This window comes from Perognathus longimembris, chromosome 10 (genome assembly GCF_023159225.1).
Source record: "Perognathus longimembris pacificus isolate PPM17 chromosome 10, ASM2315922v1, whole genome shotgun sequence".
Lineage (NCBI taxonomy): Eukaryota > Metazoa > Chordata > Mammalia > Rodentia > Heteromyidae > Perognathus > Perognathus longimembris.
Window position 1 is genome coordinate 414,525 of NC_063170.1, and position 19,091 is coordinate 433,615.

Sequence of the window (19,091 nt, forward strand, 5' to 3'; positions counted from 1 at the left end):
GGCCGGGGCCTGGTATCCGGCTTCCTTCTGGCTTTTTGGTGGCTCATTGGAAATAAGAGTTTGGTCGTCGAGCCGGGCGCTGGTGGCTCCGGAGGCTGCGACCGGAGCCTGTGAGACTCTCTGTCGTCGTGGGACCTGAGCGCCGGGCCTGGCTGTGGGAGGCCAGCCTCCGGAGGAGCTCGGGTCGGGCCGGACGGGCCTGAGCCCCGGGGGGCACTGAGAAGCCGCCGGGCGTGGTGCGGTGGCTCCAGTGGTGGAGCTTCGAGCCCCCAGCGGCCCGGGCAGCGCAGCCCCTCCACCCCAGCCCGGGACTGGCAACGACAACAAAAGTCTCATCACCACCTTTGCTGCCTGCGCTGACTCTGAATCGTGATCCTCCCATCACCGCCTCCCGGTTTCAGCTAGGATTACAGGTGTTCGTCACCAGCACCCGGCTGTGTACTCTTTTTTTTTTTTTTTTTTTTTTGGTCTGTACTAGGGCTTAAACTCAAGGCCTTGGGCTTTCTCTTGACGGCTCCTGGCCGGCACACTCAAGCCTAGCTCTTTAGTTGGTTGGGATGGTCTCTTCTATTTTTCTCCATGCTGTACAGCCTGACACTTCCAACAGTGATGAGCTAGTTAATTTCTTTGGTAGTGCAAAATTCTCTCTCTGAGCCAGTGATTTCCTCCATATCTCAGTCTGCCAGTGGCTCTGGGGAGATGAAACCAAATGGTCACTAAGAACCTCAAGCACTTAGAACCCCATAACTGGGACTTAATCACAGTAAACAAGGATAGCTACTAGAAGCTTTTGTTTACTCTTTGTCAGGTAGGTAGGCTGCTATTGTACTGGGGTTCCTGTGTCTGCGGTAGGGCCCCCATTCAGCACATTCCCGGATGGTTCTCTGCTCCTCACTTCCAGTGGAGCTGTAGCTGACTATACTCTCATCTGAGGCCCGAGTGATGATGATCTGTGGAGTGATGGTATTTTTCCTGCTCGACTGTTTTATCTCAGGTTTCTCTAGAGGGAAGAAAAAAATCCAGGTATTTAGTGGGTATGTGGGAAATTCTTCCACAACACACACAAGGCCTGACAGATACAAGTAAAGGAATCAGATTTGTGGTTATCAGGAAAAAATACCACATAAATATTCCAAAGCCCAAATGGATTCACAGCTGCTATACCTGGAGTAAATACTGGAATGTGGCTTAGCAGTAGAGTACTTACCTAGCATGCATGAAGCCCTAGGTTCAATTCCTCAGTACCACATAAACAGAAAAAGCAGGAAGTGGCACTGTGGCTCAAGTCATAGAGTGCTAGCCTTGAGCAAAAAGAAGCCAGGGACATTGCTCAGGCCCTGAGTTCAAGGCCCAGGACTGACCAAAAAAAAAAAAAAAAAGAAACAGGAAAGATACTTTAGATTTTATGAGCTATTATAGGGCACATGCAGAATGACAGACATAGGAAGGAGAGGATGCAAAAAGGCAGGTCTGCTTCCACAGTTCTGATTCAGATGTCCAGTTGCCAAAGAATTCTAACATAGTAAATCCTCTGTGCAGAACTTAACTAACAGTGCTCTAGAAATGGACATTCCTGATATTGCCTGCATTTTCATACATTGTTAAGGTTCCAGGGAATGCATATGTTCTGTGAAGCTGCTGAGCTTCAGCCTCACCAATCCAAGGCCAGGCCTAGACTTTAGGCTTCTGTTAGAACAATACAGAGAGATCTTTCTTCATACACATCCATATTCAGTCACATTTTTGGGAGGTTCTGGACCTGGGTCTTGAACTCAGGGCTCAGGTGCTGTCCCTGAGTTCCTATGCTCAAGGCTCAGAAAAAGCTGGAAATGGTGCTGTGGCTCAAGTGGTAGAGTGCTAGCCTTAATAAAATGCACACATACATATATTCTAATTAGTTTCTTATTCATTTTTCATTCTTACTATAAAGGTGATGTACATAGGGGTTACAGTTTCAAATTGGTTTCTGTAAAGATCACATTGGGCCTAGAAGTGTAGCTTGCATTCATGAAACCTGGGGTTTTATTTTTTGTGTTGGTTGTAGGGCTTGAACTTGGGAGTCTAGGTGTTGTCCTGGAGTTCTTTTTTTTTTTTTGGCCAGTCCTGGGCCTTGAACTCAGGGCCTGAGCACTGTCCCTGGCTTCTTTTTGCTCAAGGCTAGCACTCTGCCACTTGAGCCACAGCGCCACTTCTGGCCGTTTTCTGTATATGTGGTGCTGGGGAATCGAACCCAGGGCCTCATGTATACAAGGCAAGCACTCTTGCCACTAGGCCATATCCCCAGCCCCTGTCCTGGAGTTCTTTTTGTTCAAGGCTAGCACTCTACCATTTGTTCTTGTTCTCTAGTGATCAATTGGAGTCTCATGGACTTTCCTTGCCTGGGCTGGCTTCAAACCATGATCTTCAGATCTCCTCTTGAGTAGCTAGGATTATAGGCATGAGCCACCAGTGCCCAGTGGGGCCTAGGGTTTAGTGGCCAACACAAACAGTTTATATCAATTTATGTTCCTGTCAAGAGACTAAAGAAGCACTCCAGGGGCTGGGAATGTGGCTCGGTGGTAGAGTGCATGAAGCCCTGGATTGGATTCCTCAGTACCACATAAACAGAAAGGCTGGAAGTGGTGCTGTGGCTCGTGAGAGCACTAGCCTTAAGCAAAAGAAGCTCAGGGGGGCTGGGAATGTAGCCTAGTGGTAGAGTGCTTGCCTAGCATGCATGAAGCCCTGGGTTCAATTCCCCAGCACCACATATATAGAAAAAGGCAGAAGTGGCACTGTGGCATAAGTGGTAGAGTGCCAGCCTTGAGCAAAAAGAAGCCAGGGACAGTACTCATGCCCTGAGTTCAAGCCCCAGGACTGGCAAAAAAACAACAACAAAAACCTCCCTATTACAAGCTTATAAAAGATTTTCCTATTTTCATTTAGAACTTTCTCTGTTTTGTGGTACTGAGGTTTGAATGCAGGACCTCATTCTTTTTTTTTTTTTTTTTTTTTTTTTTTTTTTTTTTTTTTGCCAGTCCTGGGCCTTGGACTCAGGGCCTGAGCACTGTCCCTGGCTTCTTCCCGCTCAAGGCTAGCACTCTGCCACTTGAGCCACAGCGCCGCTTCTGGCCGTTTTCTGTATATGTGGTGCTGGGGAATCGAACCTAGGGCCTCGTGTATCCGAGGCAGGCACTCTTGCCGCTAGGCTATATCCCCAGCCCCTCTTTTTTTTTTTTATAGCAAATATCAGCTATTATTTGTAGTAAGTAGCTCAGACCCTTAGTAGTTTTTTTTTAATTTATTAATTGAACACAAATTTTTTTTTACAAGGTGTTGTGCAAAAGGTACAGTTACATAGTAGGGCAGTGTGTACATTTCTTGTGATATCTTACGTCCTGTTTTCTATCCCTTCTCTAGGTCATGTAGACATATATACAATATACAATGTATCAAGAACATATATAGTGGGGCTGGGGATATAGCCTAGTGGCAAGAGTGCCCCCTAGGTTCGATTCCCCAGCACCACATATACAGAAAACGGCCAGAAGCGGCGCTGTGGCTCAAGTGGCAGAGTGCTAGCCTTGAGCGGGAAGAAGCCAGGGACAGTGCTCAGGCCCTGAGTCCAAGGCCCAGGACTGGCCAAAAAAAAACAAAAACATATATAGTATTCACAGACTTGGTCTCTACTGTCTCTCTGTCTCCCTTTGTTAACAGTCATATATCAGGGACATCATGCCCCTTTGTTTTCTGTGTTCTAGGCTTGTCTCACTCAACATTATTTGTTCGAGTTCTGACCATTTCCCTGCGAATAACAATATTTCACCATTCCTAATCGCTATGTAGTATTCCATTGTGTATAAGTACCATATTTTTTGGATCCATTCGTCTGTGGAGGGGCATCTGGGTTGTTTCCATATTTTGGCTATTGTGAATTGTGCCGCGATAAACATGGAAGTTCAAATGTCTTTTTGATATCTTAGGTTATGCTGTTTAGGATAGATGCCTAGGAGTGGTATGGCTGGGTCATAGGGTAGGTCTATATTGAGCTTTTTGAGAAACCTCCATACTGTTCTCCAAAGTGGTTGTACTAATTTGCACTCCCACCAACAATGGAGAAGGGTTCCTCTTTCCCCGCACCCCCTCCAGCATTTGTTGTTTGCAGGACCTCATTCTTGAAAGATCAGGTAAGTACTCACTCACTCACCCATGCTGCCAGACTTTTTTTGCACTGGTTATTAATTTCTGTACCTGAGGCTTGAACTCAAGGACTCAGCACTGTCCCTTAACTTTTTTGCCCAAGGCTAATACTCTACACTTGAGCCAACTAGAGATAGGTCTTATGGACTTTCCTTTCCCTGGCTGGCTTCAAACTTTGATCCTTATAGGACAAAGTACAGGCACTTTATTTTTTAAGGAAGAATTGATGTTTTACACAGACAGACAGACAAACAGACAGACAGACAGACACACACACACCACAGTACTTCGTCTCCTAAATTATTTGATCATTTAATCTATTGTCCTAGCATCAATTTTAAATGTTCCCATCTACTCTGCTACCATCACTATGAATCCCTTGTGACAATGGCCCAATCCTCCTGAGCTGCCGCCCACAGACACTCAGGCACTCAGTGGAACCCCGTAACATTAGCTTCTGTTTTACCCATCACAGCTCTCCTTTCTCATCTTCTAATCTTCTGAATAACTTGAGCACCAAAGAAACTAGTGCTTTTAATTTGTGTTTAACTGCATTTACAGAGATTTAATATCTTCGTATTATTGATGCATTGTAGTACAAATGAAAATTCTTTTAGCTTTTAAAATTCATTTGAAACATCTTTTTATTTAGGGCTCTTGATAGATTAATAGCTGTTCTGTTCTCTGAGTGTGGTGGAGATGGAACCCAGGCTCATGCATGGAAGGCTAGTGCTCTGCCAGAGACATGAGCCACTGTACTAGTTTTATTTTATATTACTGAATAACAAGTTGCCATAAACTTAGTGACTTTAATTAACACTCATTTTTATTATGTCCAAATCTCTCTGATCCAGGAGTTCAGGTGCAATAGCCTGCAAACTGCTCAGCATCTTGACAGATAAGAACCCAGGACCTGGCTGGACTGCATTCTTATTTGAAACTGGGTTCCCTTCCAGCTTATTCAGATTGTAGGTAGAATATAATTCCTCCCGATTCAAAGACTGAAGTCCTATTTTCCTGCCAATTGTAGCAGGATGTTTCTCAGAGCTTGGAGAGGCCTGCAGTCTGCCTGTGATTTTTTGTTTTGTTTTGTTTTGGGCCAGTCCTGGGGCTTGAACTCAGGGCCTGAGCACTGTCCCTGGCTTCCTTTTTGCTCAAGGCTAGCACTCTGCCACTTGATCCACAACCCCATTTCTGGCTTTTTCTTTTTTTTTTGGCCAGTCCTGGGCCTTGGACTCAGGGCCTGAGCACTGTCCCTGGCTTCTTCCCGCTCAAGGCTAGCACTCTGCCACTTGAGCCACAGCGCCGCTTCTGGCCGTTTTTTGTATATGTGGTGCTGGGGAATCGAACCTAGGGCCTCGTGTATCCGAGGCAGGCACTCTTGCCACTAGGCTATATCCCCAGCCCCCATTTCTGGCTTTTTCTATATATGTGGTGCTGAGGAATAGAACCCAGGGCTTCATGTATGCGAGGCAAGCACTCTACCACTAGGCCATATTCCCAGCCCTGCCTGTGATTTTTTAAAAGGCTGCTCCTCAGGTCCATTGTGATAATCACAGTCAACTGATTAATAACTTAGCCATAGCAGCAAGCTGCTTCCTCTTCCACTCAAAGGAGAAGACAAAACAAGGCCACTATGAGGGGGGTGTGGGTCTTGGGAGTTATGGGATCCTGTTATCACAATATCCCAGATTACCTGATCTGTTTTTGAGGTGTAACTTTCCTTTTTTTTTGTCTCTTCTTTTTTGGTACTGGGGTTCAAACCCAGTACATTGTACTTGCTAGGCAAGTGCTTTGCCACTGAGCCACAACCCAGCCCAAGATGTAATATTTCTTACTTTCTCTTTCTTTTCTTTCTTTCTTTCTTTCTTTTCTTTCTTTCTTTCTTTCTTCTTCCTTCCTTCCTTTCCTATTCTTTCTTTCCTTTCGCTCTTCTCTCTTTTTGTTTTTGGTTGTGGGGCTTGAACTCTGGGCCTGGGCGCTGTCCCTGAGCTCTTAAGCTCAAGGGTAGCACTCTACCACTTTGAGCCACAGGGCCACTTCAGGTTTTCTGGTGATTAATTGGAGATAAGAGTCTCGTGGACTTTCCTGCCTGGTTGGCTTTGTACTGAGATCCTCAGATTTCAGCCTCCTGAGGAGCTAGGATTATAGGCATGAGCCACCAGCATCCAACAATTTTTTTTTCTTGAGATAGATCTCACTATTAATCCAAGCTGGTCTCAAACTTGAGGACTGCCACCTCAGCCTCTCAAGTGCTGGAATTATACAGATATTCCAGCTCATCTTGCTGAAGGATTTTCTTTGTCATGGTCTTATTAGAGTTTGCTCCCCGGGCCTCACGGTTGCCAGGCAAGTGCTTTACCACTTAAGCCATGCCCTCAGCCGTTTATGCTCTTTTTTCAGATAGGGTCTTGATTTTTTTATTTTTTGTCAGTCCTGGGGCTTGAACTCAGGGCCTAGGCACTGTGCCTGAGTTTATTTTGCTCAACGCTGGTGCTCTACTACTTGAGCCACAGCGCCACTTCCAACTTTTTCAGTAGTTCATTAGAAGTAACATTCTCATGACTTTCTTCCCCCAGCTGGCTTTGAACCTTGATCCTCAGATCTTAGCCGCCTGAGTAGCTGACATCTGTCAGGGGGAGATGTTTTCAACATTAGTATAGTCAGCCTCTTCAACATCTTGTGCATTAGTGCAAATGTGGGAATGGTAAGGAAGATAGGGAATGGGGGAAGAAGACAAAAATGGAAATTTCATTTTGTCAATTGATGCAGATGACCTAATAATACCCACTAAAAACTATTTAAAACTAAAAGACATGGGGAAAACAAAGAGAAATAGGAGTTGGGAGTGAGTGGTTCATGACTGTAATCTTAGCTATTCAGGAGATCTGAGTATTGCAACTCAAAGCCAGCCCAGGCAGGAAAGTCTATGAGACTCCTAGCTCCAGTTAACCACTAGAAAATCAGAAGTGGCACTGTGGCTCAAAGTGGTAGAGCCCTATCCTTGAGCAAAAGAGCTTTAGGGATAGGGCCAGGCCTTGAGTTCAAACTCCATTACAAAAAAAAAGTAATAGAGGAGGTTAATCTGATCAAGTACAATATATGTACATGAAGTACCACAGTGAAACTCCTTTGTATAATTTGTACAGTAATTTAAAAACATTTTTTGCTTCAAGGCTTAGACTCAACAGTGAGAAATCAGATGAATATTTGCATCCTAATTTTTCCCTGTTGAATTTGATATCCCCTTTTATCCATCTGGAAATTATCTTTGTGGGATGCAGTGATGGGCTTCCTATAGTCTTCTTCCCTCGGGCTCTGCTTCCCCTCCTGGCCTTTCCAAGGCACACAGATCATCACCTCCCCCTTATTTTCAGTTCCAGCTCCAAAACCATTCATTTTACCCACATTAAAATAGGTGGAAGACTTTAGGCTTCATCTTGCTTTTGTGACTTCATTTTCCCCACATGCCTAAGGTGTGACCACACTATGCTGTGGTTAAAAAGTGGGCAACTATTTCACTCCTTTGTTTCACCCACAGTCCACTTCTCCATGATGGTCTTCTCTCCTCAGGAGCTGCATTGTAATCTGGACAGTTCTCTTGAGGTTTTGCTCCAGACTGTGGCATACTGAAGGAATCTGTGGCTATCAGCAGTTCCTCAGCCCTCCTGGATGACATTGGGTGACTTCAAATCAAGCTCTGTAGGGGCTGACCTGACTGCACATTCCATCACGAATTCTGCAAATTCTCCTGTGCGTTAAGTCTTGAACACCCCCCCTCCCCACAATCACTGGTCTCTTAGAAATAGGCTCTTGTTTAGCCCAGCACAGGTGGCTCCGCAGTGTAATTCTAGATATCCAAGAGGCTGAGATCTGCAGGGTCACAGTTCTGTAGCCAGCATGGACGAAAAGACTGAGACTACATCTCCAAAAATAACTAGCAAAAAGCCAGGCCAGAGGTATGGCTCAAACCAGTGCCAGCCCGAGTTCAAAACCACGGGACCGCCAGGAAAAGAAAAGATACAGGCTCCGGTTTGCCCTATCCCAAACGCTTTGGTGGGGTCTCCTACCTTCGGAGGAAGAAGCAGGCCACGAGTCCTTGGCTGGCCCCACTCCGGGTGGAAGGCTGTCTGCCTGCTTGGCCCCCTGGGCTTGCTTCTTCATCCACTTGTTCTTGGATGTGGGGACTGGGTAGGCAAGTCCATTCTTTTCCTCCTTACCTAGAACACAGATAACCAACGAGACCGGTAACGTGCTGGACCCCGGGCGAGCGCTCCGGTCCTCGGCTGGTGCCTGCTGGGGTCCGGAGTGGAAGGGGACAGCTGGGGGGAAGGGAGTCGCGGCCGGGCGGGCCTGCCAAGCCGCGGCGCCCTTTACCTTTCCTCTGCTTGGGTTTGCTTTTGGAAAGGCCCATGTGAGCCCGCCGCCAGGCCGCCTCCGGCCGGGGTGCCCGCACCTCCCGGGCCGGGCCCGGGGAGTGACTCACAGAGCTCCCGGGCGGGCGTAGACCTCGCCGGTCGCCACGGGAACCGCGCGGTGCCCCGCCCCTGGGCGGGGCGGGGCGTCCTCTCGCGAGAGCGGTCCTCACCCGGACGCCGCGGAGACCCCGGAAGTGCCCGCGGGGCGCCGCGCTCAGTTCTGCCGCCTCTCTTGCCGAGCCCTGGGGTGCACTACTGGCCTGGCCATGGACGGTAAGGGGCCGCCCCCACAGCGGGCTGGCACGGGGCTCGATGGACGCCCCAGCGACGGCCCGGGGCTCGAGCCCAGACGGTCGGCCCGGGGCCCGTCCCTTGGGATCGGTTCTGGGCCTCAGCCGGGGCCCCACTCCGGGGCCTGGACCCACCCCGCGGCCGGAGGCTTGGACTCCTGAGCCTCCTCGCCCGGGGTCCCCCCGTATCTCCTCCCCCGGCGCTCGGGCCGAGGGCGTTCATCTGACCGCCGCCGCCCAGGCCTTGGGGTGCCGGTCAGGACGCCAGACAGGCCGCACCCCGGCCCTGAGCACCGCCCGGAGAGCAGAGACGGCTCACACCAACGGCGCTCTTAGGAGCCGGCCCTCTGAGACACATCCTCGCCCCTGTACCCGGTGGGGGACGGGTTGGGGGGGAGCCATCCGCCTCCCCCCGTGCTCTGCACCCGGATCCCAAAGAGCTGAAGAGGCAAAATGGAGTCCCCCTCCATGCGGAGATGTTTGTGGACTGGTGGTGTAGACAGATTTAAAGACTTGGGAATGTAGGAAGCCGCACAACCATGCTATTGTGAAGGAATCACGCCCCCCACTCCCACCTCAAGTAAGGGGTTCTATGTCCCACCGTTTCATTAGGTCATCTCTTGGGGCCTTTTCTCAAGTCCACAACAGTTTTCTCAGCTTGTGTTGTAAGAGCCTCGTCCCACCAGTCTAGATGAAAACTTAGGCGGGGAAGGGAGGAGAGGGGATGGGCAGTGAGCGCTTGGGAGGTGGTAGTCAGTGCTTGTTCTGTCAGGTGGTCTTTGCTGCTCTCTCACAGCACATTTTGTTTTTTGTTTTTTTTTTTGGCCAGTCCTGGGCCTTGGACTCAGGGCCTGAGCACTGTCCCTGGCTTCTTCCCGCTCAAGGCTAGCACTCTGCCACTTGAGCCACAGCGCCGCTTCTGGCCGTTTTCTGTATATGTGGTGCTGGGGAATCGAACCTAGGGCCTCATGTATCCGAGGCAGGCACACTTGCCACTAGGCTATATCCCCAGCCCTCACAGCACATTTTGGATACGACCAGTGCCTGCAATGAGAGATGATAGATGAGTGGAGGCAGAAAGTTCTCTGAGGCCATAGTTCAACTGGGAGCGCATTCTTGGTTAGCAGAGTGAACCTTTTCAGGAACCTAGCGTCACTCACTATATTCTTCACTTACAAATGTAGTAAATTGAGACCAGTCCTAAGCTACTTGTCTCACAAGTTTGTGTGCATATGCAGCAGTTTGAATTTAACCTTGGATTTATTTAGCTCACTCAGGGGTTGTTTCCTGAGTGTGGGTCTGTAGGTGTCCCAGGACTAAGGATGTGGTTTAATAATGGCAGCTGCCACCAATTCACTTTCATGGAGCTTTTGGTCACTTTCTTTTAATCCATTTACCTTTGGGAAGATAAAAGCACATTAAATTAAAAAAAAAGCAAGCAGGGTGTCAGTGGCTCACCCCTGTGATCCTAGCTACTCAGGAGGCTGAGATCTGTGTGTTAAAGAAGATTGCTGGGCTGAAGTTAACCACTCAAAAACCGGAAGTGGTGCTGTGGCTCAAGTGGTAGAACACTAGCCTTGAGCAAAGGCAGCTCAGGGGTAGTGCTTCAAGCCATAGGTCCAACACAAAATTAAAATATATGTATCAGTATATGTATGTATGTGTGTGTGTGTGTGTGTCATACACAGACTGACAAGTATTATGAAGTTGAGAAAATCCCCCGTCTTGTAAAGTTGTACTTATTATAAGACATAATTGAAAAGGTCTTTTTTAGGGGGGTGGGGGGAGAAGGTTGGTTGTGGGGCTTAACTCAGGGCCTGGGCACTGTGTCTGAGCTCTTTCTGCTCAAGATGAGTGCTCTACCACTTTGAGCCACAGTACCACTTCCGGTTTTCTGGTAGTTAATTGGAGATAGGAGTCTCGCAGACTTTCCTGCCTGGGCTGGGTTTGAACCAGGATCCTCAGATCTCAGCCTCCTGAGTAGCATGCTCCATCAGCACCAGGATCCCTGCGTTCTTGACAGACAGTTTAGAAAGGGTCTGTTGGCTGCAGCTCTATAGCGAACAAGGGTCTAGGACTAGCCACTAGTCCATCTTCTGCTGTCTCTGCAAAGTTCTGAGGCAAATGCTAACTGCCTTTTGTTCTGTGCCAGCTTCTAGAGTCTGTAAATATCTTAGTGAATTTATCTGCTTGTTAAAAGTGCCACTTTTCAGTTGGGGCATGCTCCCTGCCTCTCCCGCTGGCCAGGAGAGCGCTGGGGACAAAGGACCCCGGCAAAAAAAAAAAAGTGCCACTTGTCATGTTTCTTAATATCCTGAAACCATTTCCTCTGTCTTTGCAGATACCCTGTTCCAGCTGAAGGTATGTATTTAATGACCGATTTTGCCCCAGTCCTGTCTTGATGATTAACAAATAAGGACAAATAATACAAATCACCCTCAGGACTCCTGGAACACCAAGTCAGGGGCAGACTGTGAAAGTTAATTGGCTGCTGACAGGGGCAGGATTATTGGTGAATCTGAATGACATTCTTTTCTTTGCTTCTAGCTAGGTAGAAGCAGATCATTCAGACTTATCCATGAAAGATTGAGTATAGTATCTTTAAGAAACAATGGGTATTGTGTACATGCCTTGATGTTCTGTTAAGCATTTCAAACTGTGGCCTGGGATCTTTTAACATTCTAATTGAAGGAGATCCCTGTGGATAGCTCAGTATCCCTACTCTTGAGGCAGTTATTTGTAGCTTCCTAATAACCCAGAGGATGCTTTCACTCCTTTTTCCTTAAATGTTGTTAAGAGTTATTCATCCAGGGGCTGGGAATGCGGCTTTGTGGTAGAGTGCTTTCCTAGTATGCATGAAGCCCTGGGTTTGATTCCTCAGTACCACATAAACAGAAAAAGCTGCAAGTGGTGCTGTGGCTCAAGTGGTAGAGTGCTAACCTTGAGCAAAGAAGTTCATGGACAGTGCCCAGGCTCTGAGTTCAAATCCCAGGACCGGCAAAATAAAGCTATTTATCCAGGGTTAGCTTCTTGTTTATCCTTGGTTCCCTGATAAGCTTAGCTGGAGAGAGGTGACAGCTATTAAATGTGTGTCTGGGACTCTTCATCACACTGCAGCTTTGTTGGATGGTGTAAGCAGTGAGGTCTCAGGAGAGCAGTGTTTGTGGAGGGCCTTTCACCAGGCCTGTGTGGCTCATTGGTGAGCTCACAGTCTGCCAGCAGTGGTGACCTGCCTGATCTCTGGCTCCAGACTGAGGTTGGCAGACTTACAGTGGAGATATTGGCATTGTTTCCTTTAGGTGTTAGCCAAGTAGTGAGGTTTCTAGAAACTGCATGTGCAATGTTCTATGGAGAGAACATATTTTGGAATTATTTTTCATTTGGAATTCTGTTTTACTCAAGAATACCTGGAACTTTTGTTTTCTTTTTTTTTTTTTTTTTTGTTCTGGTGCTGGGGCTTTAACTCAGGCCCTTGTGCTTTTGGTTTTGTTTTGTTTTTTATTGTCAAGGCGATGTTCAGAGGGGTTATAGTTACATACGTAAGGTAAGATAGTGAGTACATTTCTTGTCAAACTTGTTACTTTCTCCCTCATTTTTTCTTCCCCCTTCCCTCTCCCGCACTCCTCCACCCTTGTGCTTTTGCATAGCTTTTTCAGCTCAAGGCTACTGTTCTACCACTTGAACTACAGCTTCACTTCCAGCTTTTTTGCTGGTTTATTGAAGATACAGGTCGCATGGGCTGACTTGGAACTTTGATCCTCAGATCTTAGCATCCCAAGTAGCTAGGATTATAGGTCTGAGCCACCTGCACCTATCTTGAAACAGACTGTTATAGGTCTTTTCTTGATAGCCTTTTTCTAAGCAGGAATAGGGGCATATGAGCCTCATCTTTAGCCTTCCACTCTGAGGGAGAGTTTGGATAAGGATGTTTGTGTGGAGACATTTTAGAAAGCCTGTCCACACTCTTCAAACTTTTTTTTTTTTTTTTGCCAGTCATAGGGCTTGAACTCAGGGCCTGGGCACTGTCCCTTAGCTTCTTTTGCACAAGGCTAGCTAGCATTCTACCATTTGAGCCACAGCACCACTTCCAGCTTTTTCTGTTTATGTGGTACTAAGGAATTGAACCCAGGGCTTCATATATACTAGGCAAGCACTCTACCACTAAGTCACATTCCCAGCCTAAACTCTGTTCTTACAGGCAGCCTCAGAGAGAGGAGGTGTCTGTTTCTCAAGGTGTTGCAATACCTAGCCCAGGGTGGGTGTTTGGATTTTTAGCAGTAGAGGATTTAAATATGCTTTATGCTTGCTAAGCAGGGCACTCTACCACTTGAACCAAGTACCTACACTTTGTGCCTTTTTGGCATAGGGCCAGGCCCAAAGGGGACAGTAGTGAGATACCTGAGGAATGGGTCCTGAAAGATAAGCTCTTTGTGTCCTGCTTGGAGCCTTATGGTTTCTGTTCAGTTCACAGCAAAACAACTGGAGAAGCTGGCCAAAAAGGCTGAGAAGGACTCCAAGACTGAACAAGCCAAAGTAAAGAAGGTATGTGATTCCTCTGGTTTCTATATCTTTCATTTCTCCCCTTGTTTTTGTTTTCTGCTTTATTTTCTGTCTTTTTATGCAAGGTACTTCCTGCCATCATGATTGAAGTGTCCCAATCAGGACTATGAGGGCATGGCCTTTGTTCATTCTCTCTACATGTCAGTTGCTCTTACTCCTTCCTGACACTCTGAGATTGCTTTGCCTCAATTGTGCAGGATATGGGTTCTCAACGGGCCCGGCCTCCCATCTCACCATTCTCACTCAGCTCTGTCCTGCAGAGCTTGCATCCTGGGGTCAGCATTAGACAGAGGCATGGGGGCCACCTTGGGGTGGCAGAGTTAGAGGCTTGCTGGCGCCTCTCCTGGGAAGGTGCCCTTGCCTAAAGATGGGCAGTTGCAAGAGGAAAGATGGGTGACTGCTCTGGATGTAGACTCAGCCCAGTCTGTACAGCTCTTAAAATGTTGTCTCATGGCAACATGAGCTCTGAAGTTACGGATGATGGTGAATTCTCACCCACTTTAGCCTCCAGGGCAAAGGAACTTGTGTCGCAGCTGCTGTGGTCAATACCACAGTGTGCTACACCTTCCTCACCTGTGCCTCTGCTTTCTTTGAACTCTGGCCATCACCTGTTCTGCCACTTGCTCCTGTGTAGCTTAGGCTTGGGAGCATCTGCAGTAGGCTGAGCATGTCTGTGGGTCTGGAGCCTCTGTGGCCTGCTTGGTGCCATCCATGCCCCCATCTCTACACTGGGCTTGGGCGGTGGCCATTGCACATCTCTGAAGGTCACAGATGTTTTGATGAGAACACCAGGAGAGGACAGAAAGCCCGCTTTGCCCCCATTATAGCAAACTTCCCTGCAGAGGTCTGCATCAAGCTTTTAGCAGGCAGGGCTTATGGAGAAAAAGCTGGTTCTCCCACAGACATTTCTCCTGTGAACATTTCCTCTTGAATCTTAGGCCCTTCAGCAGAAAAATGTGGAGTGTGCTCGAGTCTATGCTGAAAATGCCATTCGCAAGAAGAACGAAAGTGTGAACTGGCTCCGCATGGCATCCCGTGTGGATGCGGTGGCCTCTAAGGTCCAGACAGCTGTGACCATGAAGGGGGTGAGTGCTAGGCACGGGTGCTGTGTGGGTGGAGAGAGCAAGGCCTGATGGTTGGATCATAGGCAAGCTCAATGTGGAGGGAGGCTGGGTCAGCAGAGCACCAAGGCATCAGGGAGCATGGAATACAGTAGGGTCCACTAAGCTGTTCACTGGGCCTAGTCCTGCAGCATTCCAGAAGAGGCAGGTCCAGTGTGGCAAGGCCTGTTCTGGCTGGTCTGGGAAAGCCATGCAAGGGCCCTCGGCTCACAGCAAGAGAGCCCCAGGGTGCTGTCCCATGTCCGCAGGTGGCCATGTGCTGGTCTCCCTGGTGCACGTGTGTAGTCTCAGTTCCTGAGACTCTGAAGACTCATTGGAGTCCAGAGGCCCTGTCCTCACTTGATGACCCTTGCCTACCTTTAATTCTGTCCCGGTCCCAACCCTCCCCTGTACCAGGTGACCAAGAACATGGCACAGGTGACCAAAGCACTAGATAAGGCTCTGAGTGCCATGGATCTGCAGAAAGTGTCGGCAGTGATGGACAGGTTCGAGCAGCAGGTGCAGAACCTGGATGTACACACATCGGTAAGTGGCCAGCGCTGGCTGGGCTGGGTGGCATCAGGACAGCTCAGAGGCTGTCACCGAGAGTCCTCTGAGAACCTCAAGGGGGGATAGGGCACCTGTCCTGTTAGAAAGCACAGAGGGATGGAAAGTATGGCTGGGCAAGGTGAGTGGGAGTGGCAGCTAGAAGGACTGTGGGCCCGGGAAAGTGTATCTGATTAAGATACACTGTGTGGATGGAGAGCCAAGTGAGCCACAAGCCTGGTGAGGCTGCCCAGGTTCCACAGACCTGGCTGCTCAGAAGGTATCCATCCACAGGTGATGGAGGACTCCATGAGCTCGGCCACCACACTGACCACTCCTCAAGAGCAGGTGGACAGCCTCATTATGCAGATTGCTGAGGAGAATGGCCTGGAGGTTCTGGATCAGCTCAGCCAGCTGCCTGAGGGCGCTGCTGCTGTGGGCGAGAGCTCCGTACGCAGCCAAGAGGACCAGTTGTCCAGGAGGTAGGGCCGTGGGGTGGGCCCCCCAGCTGGTGCCCTGGAGTGCATGATGCGGAGGGATGCAGTGGGAGCCCTGAGGATAGCCTGGGATGGGGCCTGGCCAGGGAAGGTCCATCCTCAGCAGCAGAGCTTCCAGGAGAGTAGGAGGACCCTGGGCCTACAACAGGTCTCCCCTTGTGACCGACTGCTAAGGCCATACCTAGAGCCAGCAGCTGGTGTCAGTCTGTACAAGCTCATTTTGAAAAGAAAATCTTTGATTTTCTTATGGCATAGCTGGGTGCTGGTGGCCCACGCCTGTAGTCCTAGCTACTCAGGAGGCTGAGATCTGAGGGTCCAAGCTAGTCTGAGCAGGAAAGGCCATGAGACTCTTACCGAGAAAAAGCCAGAAGTGGCGCTGTGGCTCAAGTGGTAGTGCTAGTCTTGAGCAAAAGAAGCTCAGGGACAGCACCCAGGCCCTGAGTTCAAGCCCCAGGACTGGCAAAAGGAAAAAAAAAGGCATAGTATGTAGCTGTTTGCAGCATCTTTCACCCATTTTATCCCAGGACAGCTTTGGAAAGCAGAGGCTAGAGGAAAATGATTGTGTGGTGTGGGTGAGGAAGAGGCGTGGCTCCTAGCTGTTGTCTGATGTGGACACAATGTTGTGGGCAGTTCTTACCCCTTGCCTGTCTTACTAGAGTCCTGTTGATTTCTAGGTTGGCTGCCCTGAGGAACTAGCTGCACCTTTCAGGGGTGGCACCACCCCCACCTGTGCTGTGCTGGAGACTCCTGCGCGCACACACACCCCGCCTCCCCCAGTGTGCTCACCTTCATCTGACCCTGCAGAGCTGAGCAGCAGCCTCCCCTGGCTCCTCCCACCTGCCAGGCCAGCTGCCTCAGAACTGGTCCTGTTTCTTTAGGTGTAGGTGGATCTTTGTCCCACTGTTGAGTTTGCACAAACTTGTGTGCGTGGCTTCTGTGACTCCGTAGCCAGGAGATTGGAGGCCCCTCTGTCTTGCTTGGAGTCGGCAGGGTCTGGCCAGTGGTGCACGTGGACTTCAGCACAACTCTGTGGAGCCTTCAGTGTCCAGTGACCGCTGCCTGCTGTTTGCCAGTGAAGGTTCGAGACACCCTTTGCTCAGCAGCTCTGAGGAGATGCCTTTGGACTTGTGTATGACAGAGGATACCCAGTGCCCCCAACAACGTCCTGAGCTCTTTACAACTGTGACCCTCTTCTCTGTCCTTGTAGGCCAAGGGCATTGGCCATAACTGCCAGCTGGATGAGCCTGCTTGGGCCTCCTGTCCTTGGCTCCTCTGCCTAGCCCACAAGGACAGATCAGCTGCCCGGTCCAAGTCCAGGCATACCCACATTGGGTGTTCTTACCCCTGCTGGCCACCCCTGGAGGTGCCTTGGGCCACCTGGGCCAAGCTTGCCCTGTGTCTGCCCTGCCGCTGACTGGAGGCTCCTCTGCACATGGCCTCCTCCTCCGTCGTGCCTCACTCGGTGGGATGCCCCTGTGTCTCCCCCTGGCTTCCCCCTCCTGCCCAAGCATGAAGAAAAATGGCTGACAGAGGGAGCCTGGCCAGGTCTGGGGCTGGCATGGGACTCCACAGCAGCCGTGCAGTGGACAGCTGGCTGCGGGCCCCTTGTGGCCACTGGGATAACCTTAGAGGCTTGGCATAGGCTACTATTTGTTTTTTGTGTTTCCTAAACTTTTCTCGTGTTCTTGATGCTCCCAGTTTATTTTTGTTTTTGTTTTTTTGTTGCCAAAGTGGAAGTGGGCAGCCTATGGGATGTTGGATCCCAGCCTAAGCAGTGAACAAGGTCAGCACTGACACCCAAGACCGCAGATTCACTCAGAAACATGGGGCTTCCTTGGACTCACTGTGTTTGGGTATTTCTGTCCTGGATTTTGGTGTGTTCTACACTACAAATTGCTATCGAGGGAGGCAGGGCTGGCCTGGGTGTGGGATGTCAAGGCACAGTCTAGCCATCGTCCCTCTAGGCTTCCTGGGAATGCACTCGCCTGCTCTGGATGTTGAGCTGCCCTCTGTCCTGAGGAGCAGGGGGGCATCTGCCATGCCATCCCAGGGTGCAGAGTTCTCTCGAGTACTAGGGGGCGGGAGGTGCTGGGACTGAGTTCATCATAGAGTCGGCATATGGCCTTATTAAAATGCTGTTGCGAATAAATGGATCCCCATAAACGTTGTCAAGCTTTGTTTTGCTGCCTTGGTGTGGCTGGGAGCCACATGTGGGGCCCTTAGATGCATCATCTGTCTTCTAGGAGCCTGAATAATAATCTGTAAGGTTGAGTTCTGAAGGCAAAAGGGAGAGGCAGGAGTATACAAGAAATAGACTCCCAGATCTCTTTTAACACAGCGGGGCGAGAACTGAAGCGTTACCTTTACTTTTTCATCTTGAAGAACTTTCAGCAACAAAAAGTTGAAAAGTTACTGAGAGCATGTCTAGTGTGTAATGCTCAGGTTGGCCTCAGCACTCTTAACAAGTGCTCAGCTTCTCCCTGCTAAGCCTAGGAGCAGCCAGAGCTGCAAGGATTTTTGGGAACGATTCTTAAAAACTGTATTCATTGTTGTCATGTCCTCCCACTGCCCAAAGTTTGTGTGGCTGCCACAAATGTAGAGTTGTACATGCAGTGTGGGCATCAGAAACCACAGCCCAGGTACCTCCTGACAGGTGCACATGTATAGCACAAGGACCAGTTTAGCATGCCCTCTCTTTATGTGTGACATTTGTTTTAGAAACAGTCTTGCTATGCAGCCCAGACTTCGAACTGCACTGTCCTCAGCCTTCTCAGTGCTGGGATTCTGATTGTGAACTGTCATGCCATCTTAAAAAAAAAAATCAGATTAGGGCTGGGAATGTGGCCTAGTGGCAAGAGTGCTTGCCTCGTATACATGAGGCCCTGGGTTCAATTCCCCAGCACCACATATACAGAAAACGGCCAGAAGTGGCGCTGTGGCTCAAGTGGCAGAGTGCTAGCCTTGAGCAAAAAGAAGCCAGGGACAGTGCTCAGGCCCTGAGTCCAAGCCCCAGGACTGGCAAAAAAAAAAGAAAAAAAATCAGATTATTAGCTGTAGAAGGGGATTTCATTGTGACATTTCCATGCATATATACAATGTATTCCAATTTCCCTACCTGGCACACTCCTCTCCCTCCTTTATTTATTTTTTTTCAAATTTTTATTATCAAACTGATGTACAGAGAGGTTACAGTTTCATACGTTAGGCGTTGGATACATTTCTTGTACTGTTTGTTACCTTGTCCCTCGTACCCCCCCACCTCCTTTAAATACAAGTCAATTTCAACAGATTTCATTGTCCTTTTCATACATTGGGACAATCTCTTGGCCATTTTCATCCTCTTTCACCCTCATTAACCCAACCCCCCTCACAAATGCCCTCCACCCTAACAGCCTGCTTCTCTCCCCTCAACTCCATTCTCGGCTGCCTTGGACGGTAAGGACTTGGTTGTCATTCACTTCACTCGATTTTGCTTTTGCTTTTCTAGCTTATTTGTAGCGTTTC

General features: G+C 49.1%; 2 protein-coding genes and 1 long non-coding RNA gene across 4 annotated transcripts in view; 2 read left to right on the top strand and 1 right to left on the bottom strand.

Moving 5' to 3' along the window:
• Window positions 1-525: 525 nt before the first annotated feature.
• Window positions 526-8,673, bottom strand: Spata33 (spermatogenesis associated 33). Its single transcript, XM_048354918.1, has 3 exons — window positions 8,554-8,673; window positions 8,247-8,396; window positions 526-1,000 (listed from the first exon to the last, which is right to left on the bottom strand). Exons 1-3 carry the CDS (start codon window positions 8,588-8,590, stop codon window positions 795-797), a joined length of 393 nt encoding a protein of 130 aa, XP_048210875.1. The 5' UTR covers window positions 8,591-8,673; the 3' UTR covers window positions 526-794.
• Window positions 1,899-19,091, top strand: part of LOC125358068 — a 30,323-nt gene continuing 13,130 nt past the window's right edge. The window contains exons 1-2 of the long non-coding RNA XR_007212262.1: window positions 1,899-2,078; window positions 5,142-5,144. This is a non-coding gene — a long non-coding RNA (uncharacterized LOC125358068). The remainder of the gene's footprint in view (window positions 2,079-5,141; window positions 5,145-19,091) is intronic.
• On the top strand, window positions 8,766-17,754 carry Chmp1a (charged multivesicular body protein 1A). 2 transcript variants are annotated; one of them, XM_048354917.1, is made up of 7 exons: window positions 8,766-8,867; window positions 11,226-11,245; window positions 13,251-13,426; window positions 14,383-14,529; window positions 14,962-15,090; window positions 15,385-15,572; window positions 16,262-17,754. In XM_048354917.1, exons 3-7 carry the CDS (start codon window positions 13,334-13,336, stop codon window positions 16,281-16,283), a joined length of 579 nt encoding a protein of 192 aa, XP_048210874.1. In that variant the 5' UTR covers window positions 8,766-8,867; window positions 11,226-11,245; window positions 13,251-13,333; the 3' UTR covers window positions 16,284-17,754. The 2 variants fall into 2 exon arrangements, with proteins under 2 accessions (XP_048210874.1, XP_048210873.1); XM_048354916.1 differs by having other exon boundaries at window positions 13,349-13,426.

Coding starts and splice junctions, on each gene's coding strand:
- Spata33 (XM_048354918.1), bottom strand. CDS start 8,590: ATGGGCCTTTCCAAAAGCAAACCCAAGCAGAGGAAAG. Junction 8,397..8,553: donor CAAACCCAAGCAGAGGAAAG/GTAAAGGGCGCC, acceptor TCTGTGTTCTAG/GTAAGGAGGAAAAGAATGGA. Junction 1,001..8,246: donor GCCTGCTTCTTCCTCCGAAG/GTAGGAGACCCC, acceptor TCTTCCCTCTAG/AGAAACCTGAGATAAAACAG.
- Chmp1a (XM_048354916.1), top strand. Junction 11,246..13,348: donor ATACCCTGTTCCAGCTGAAG/GTATGTATTTAA, acceptor GTTTCTGTTCAG/TTCACAGCAAAACAACTGGA. Junction 13,427..14,382: donor AACAAGCCAAAGTAAAGAAG/GTATGTGATTCC, acceptor CTTGAATCTTAG/GCCCTTCAGCAGAAAAATGT.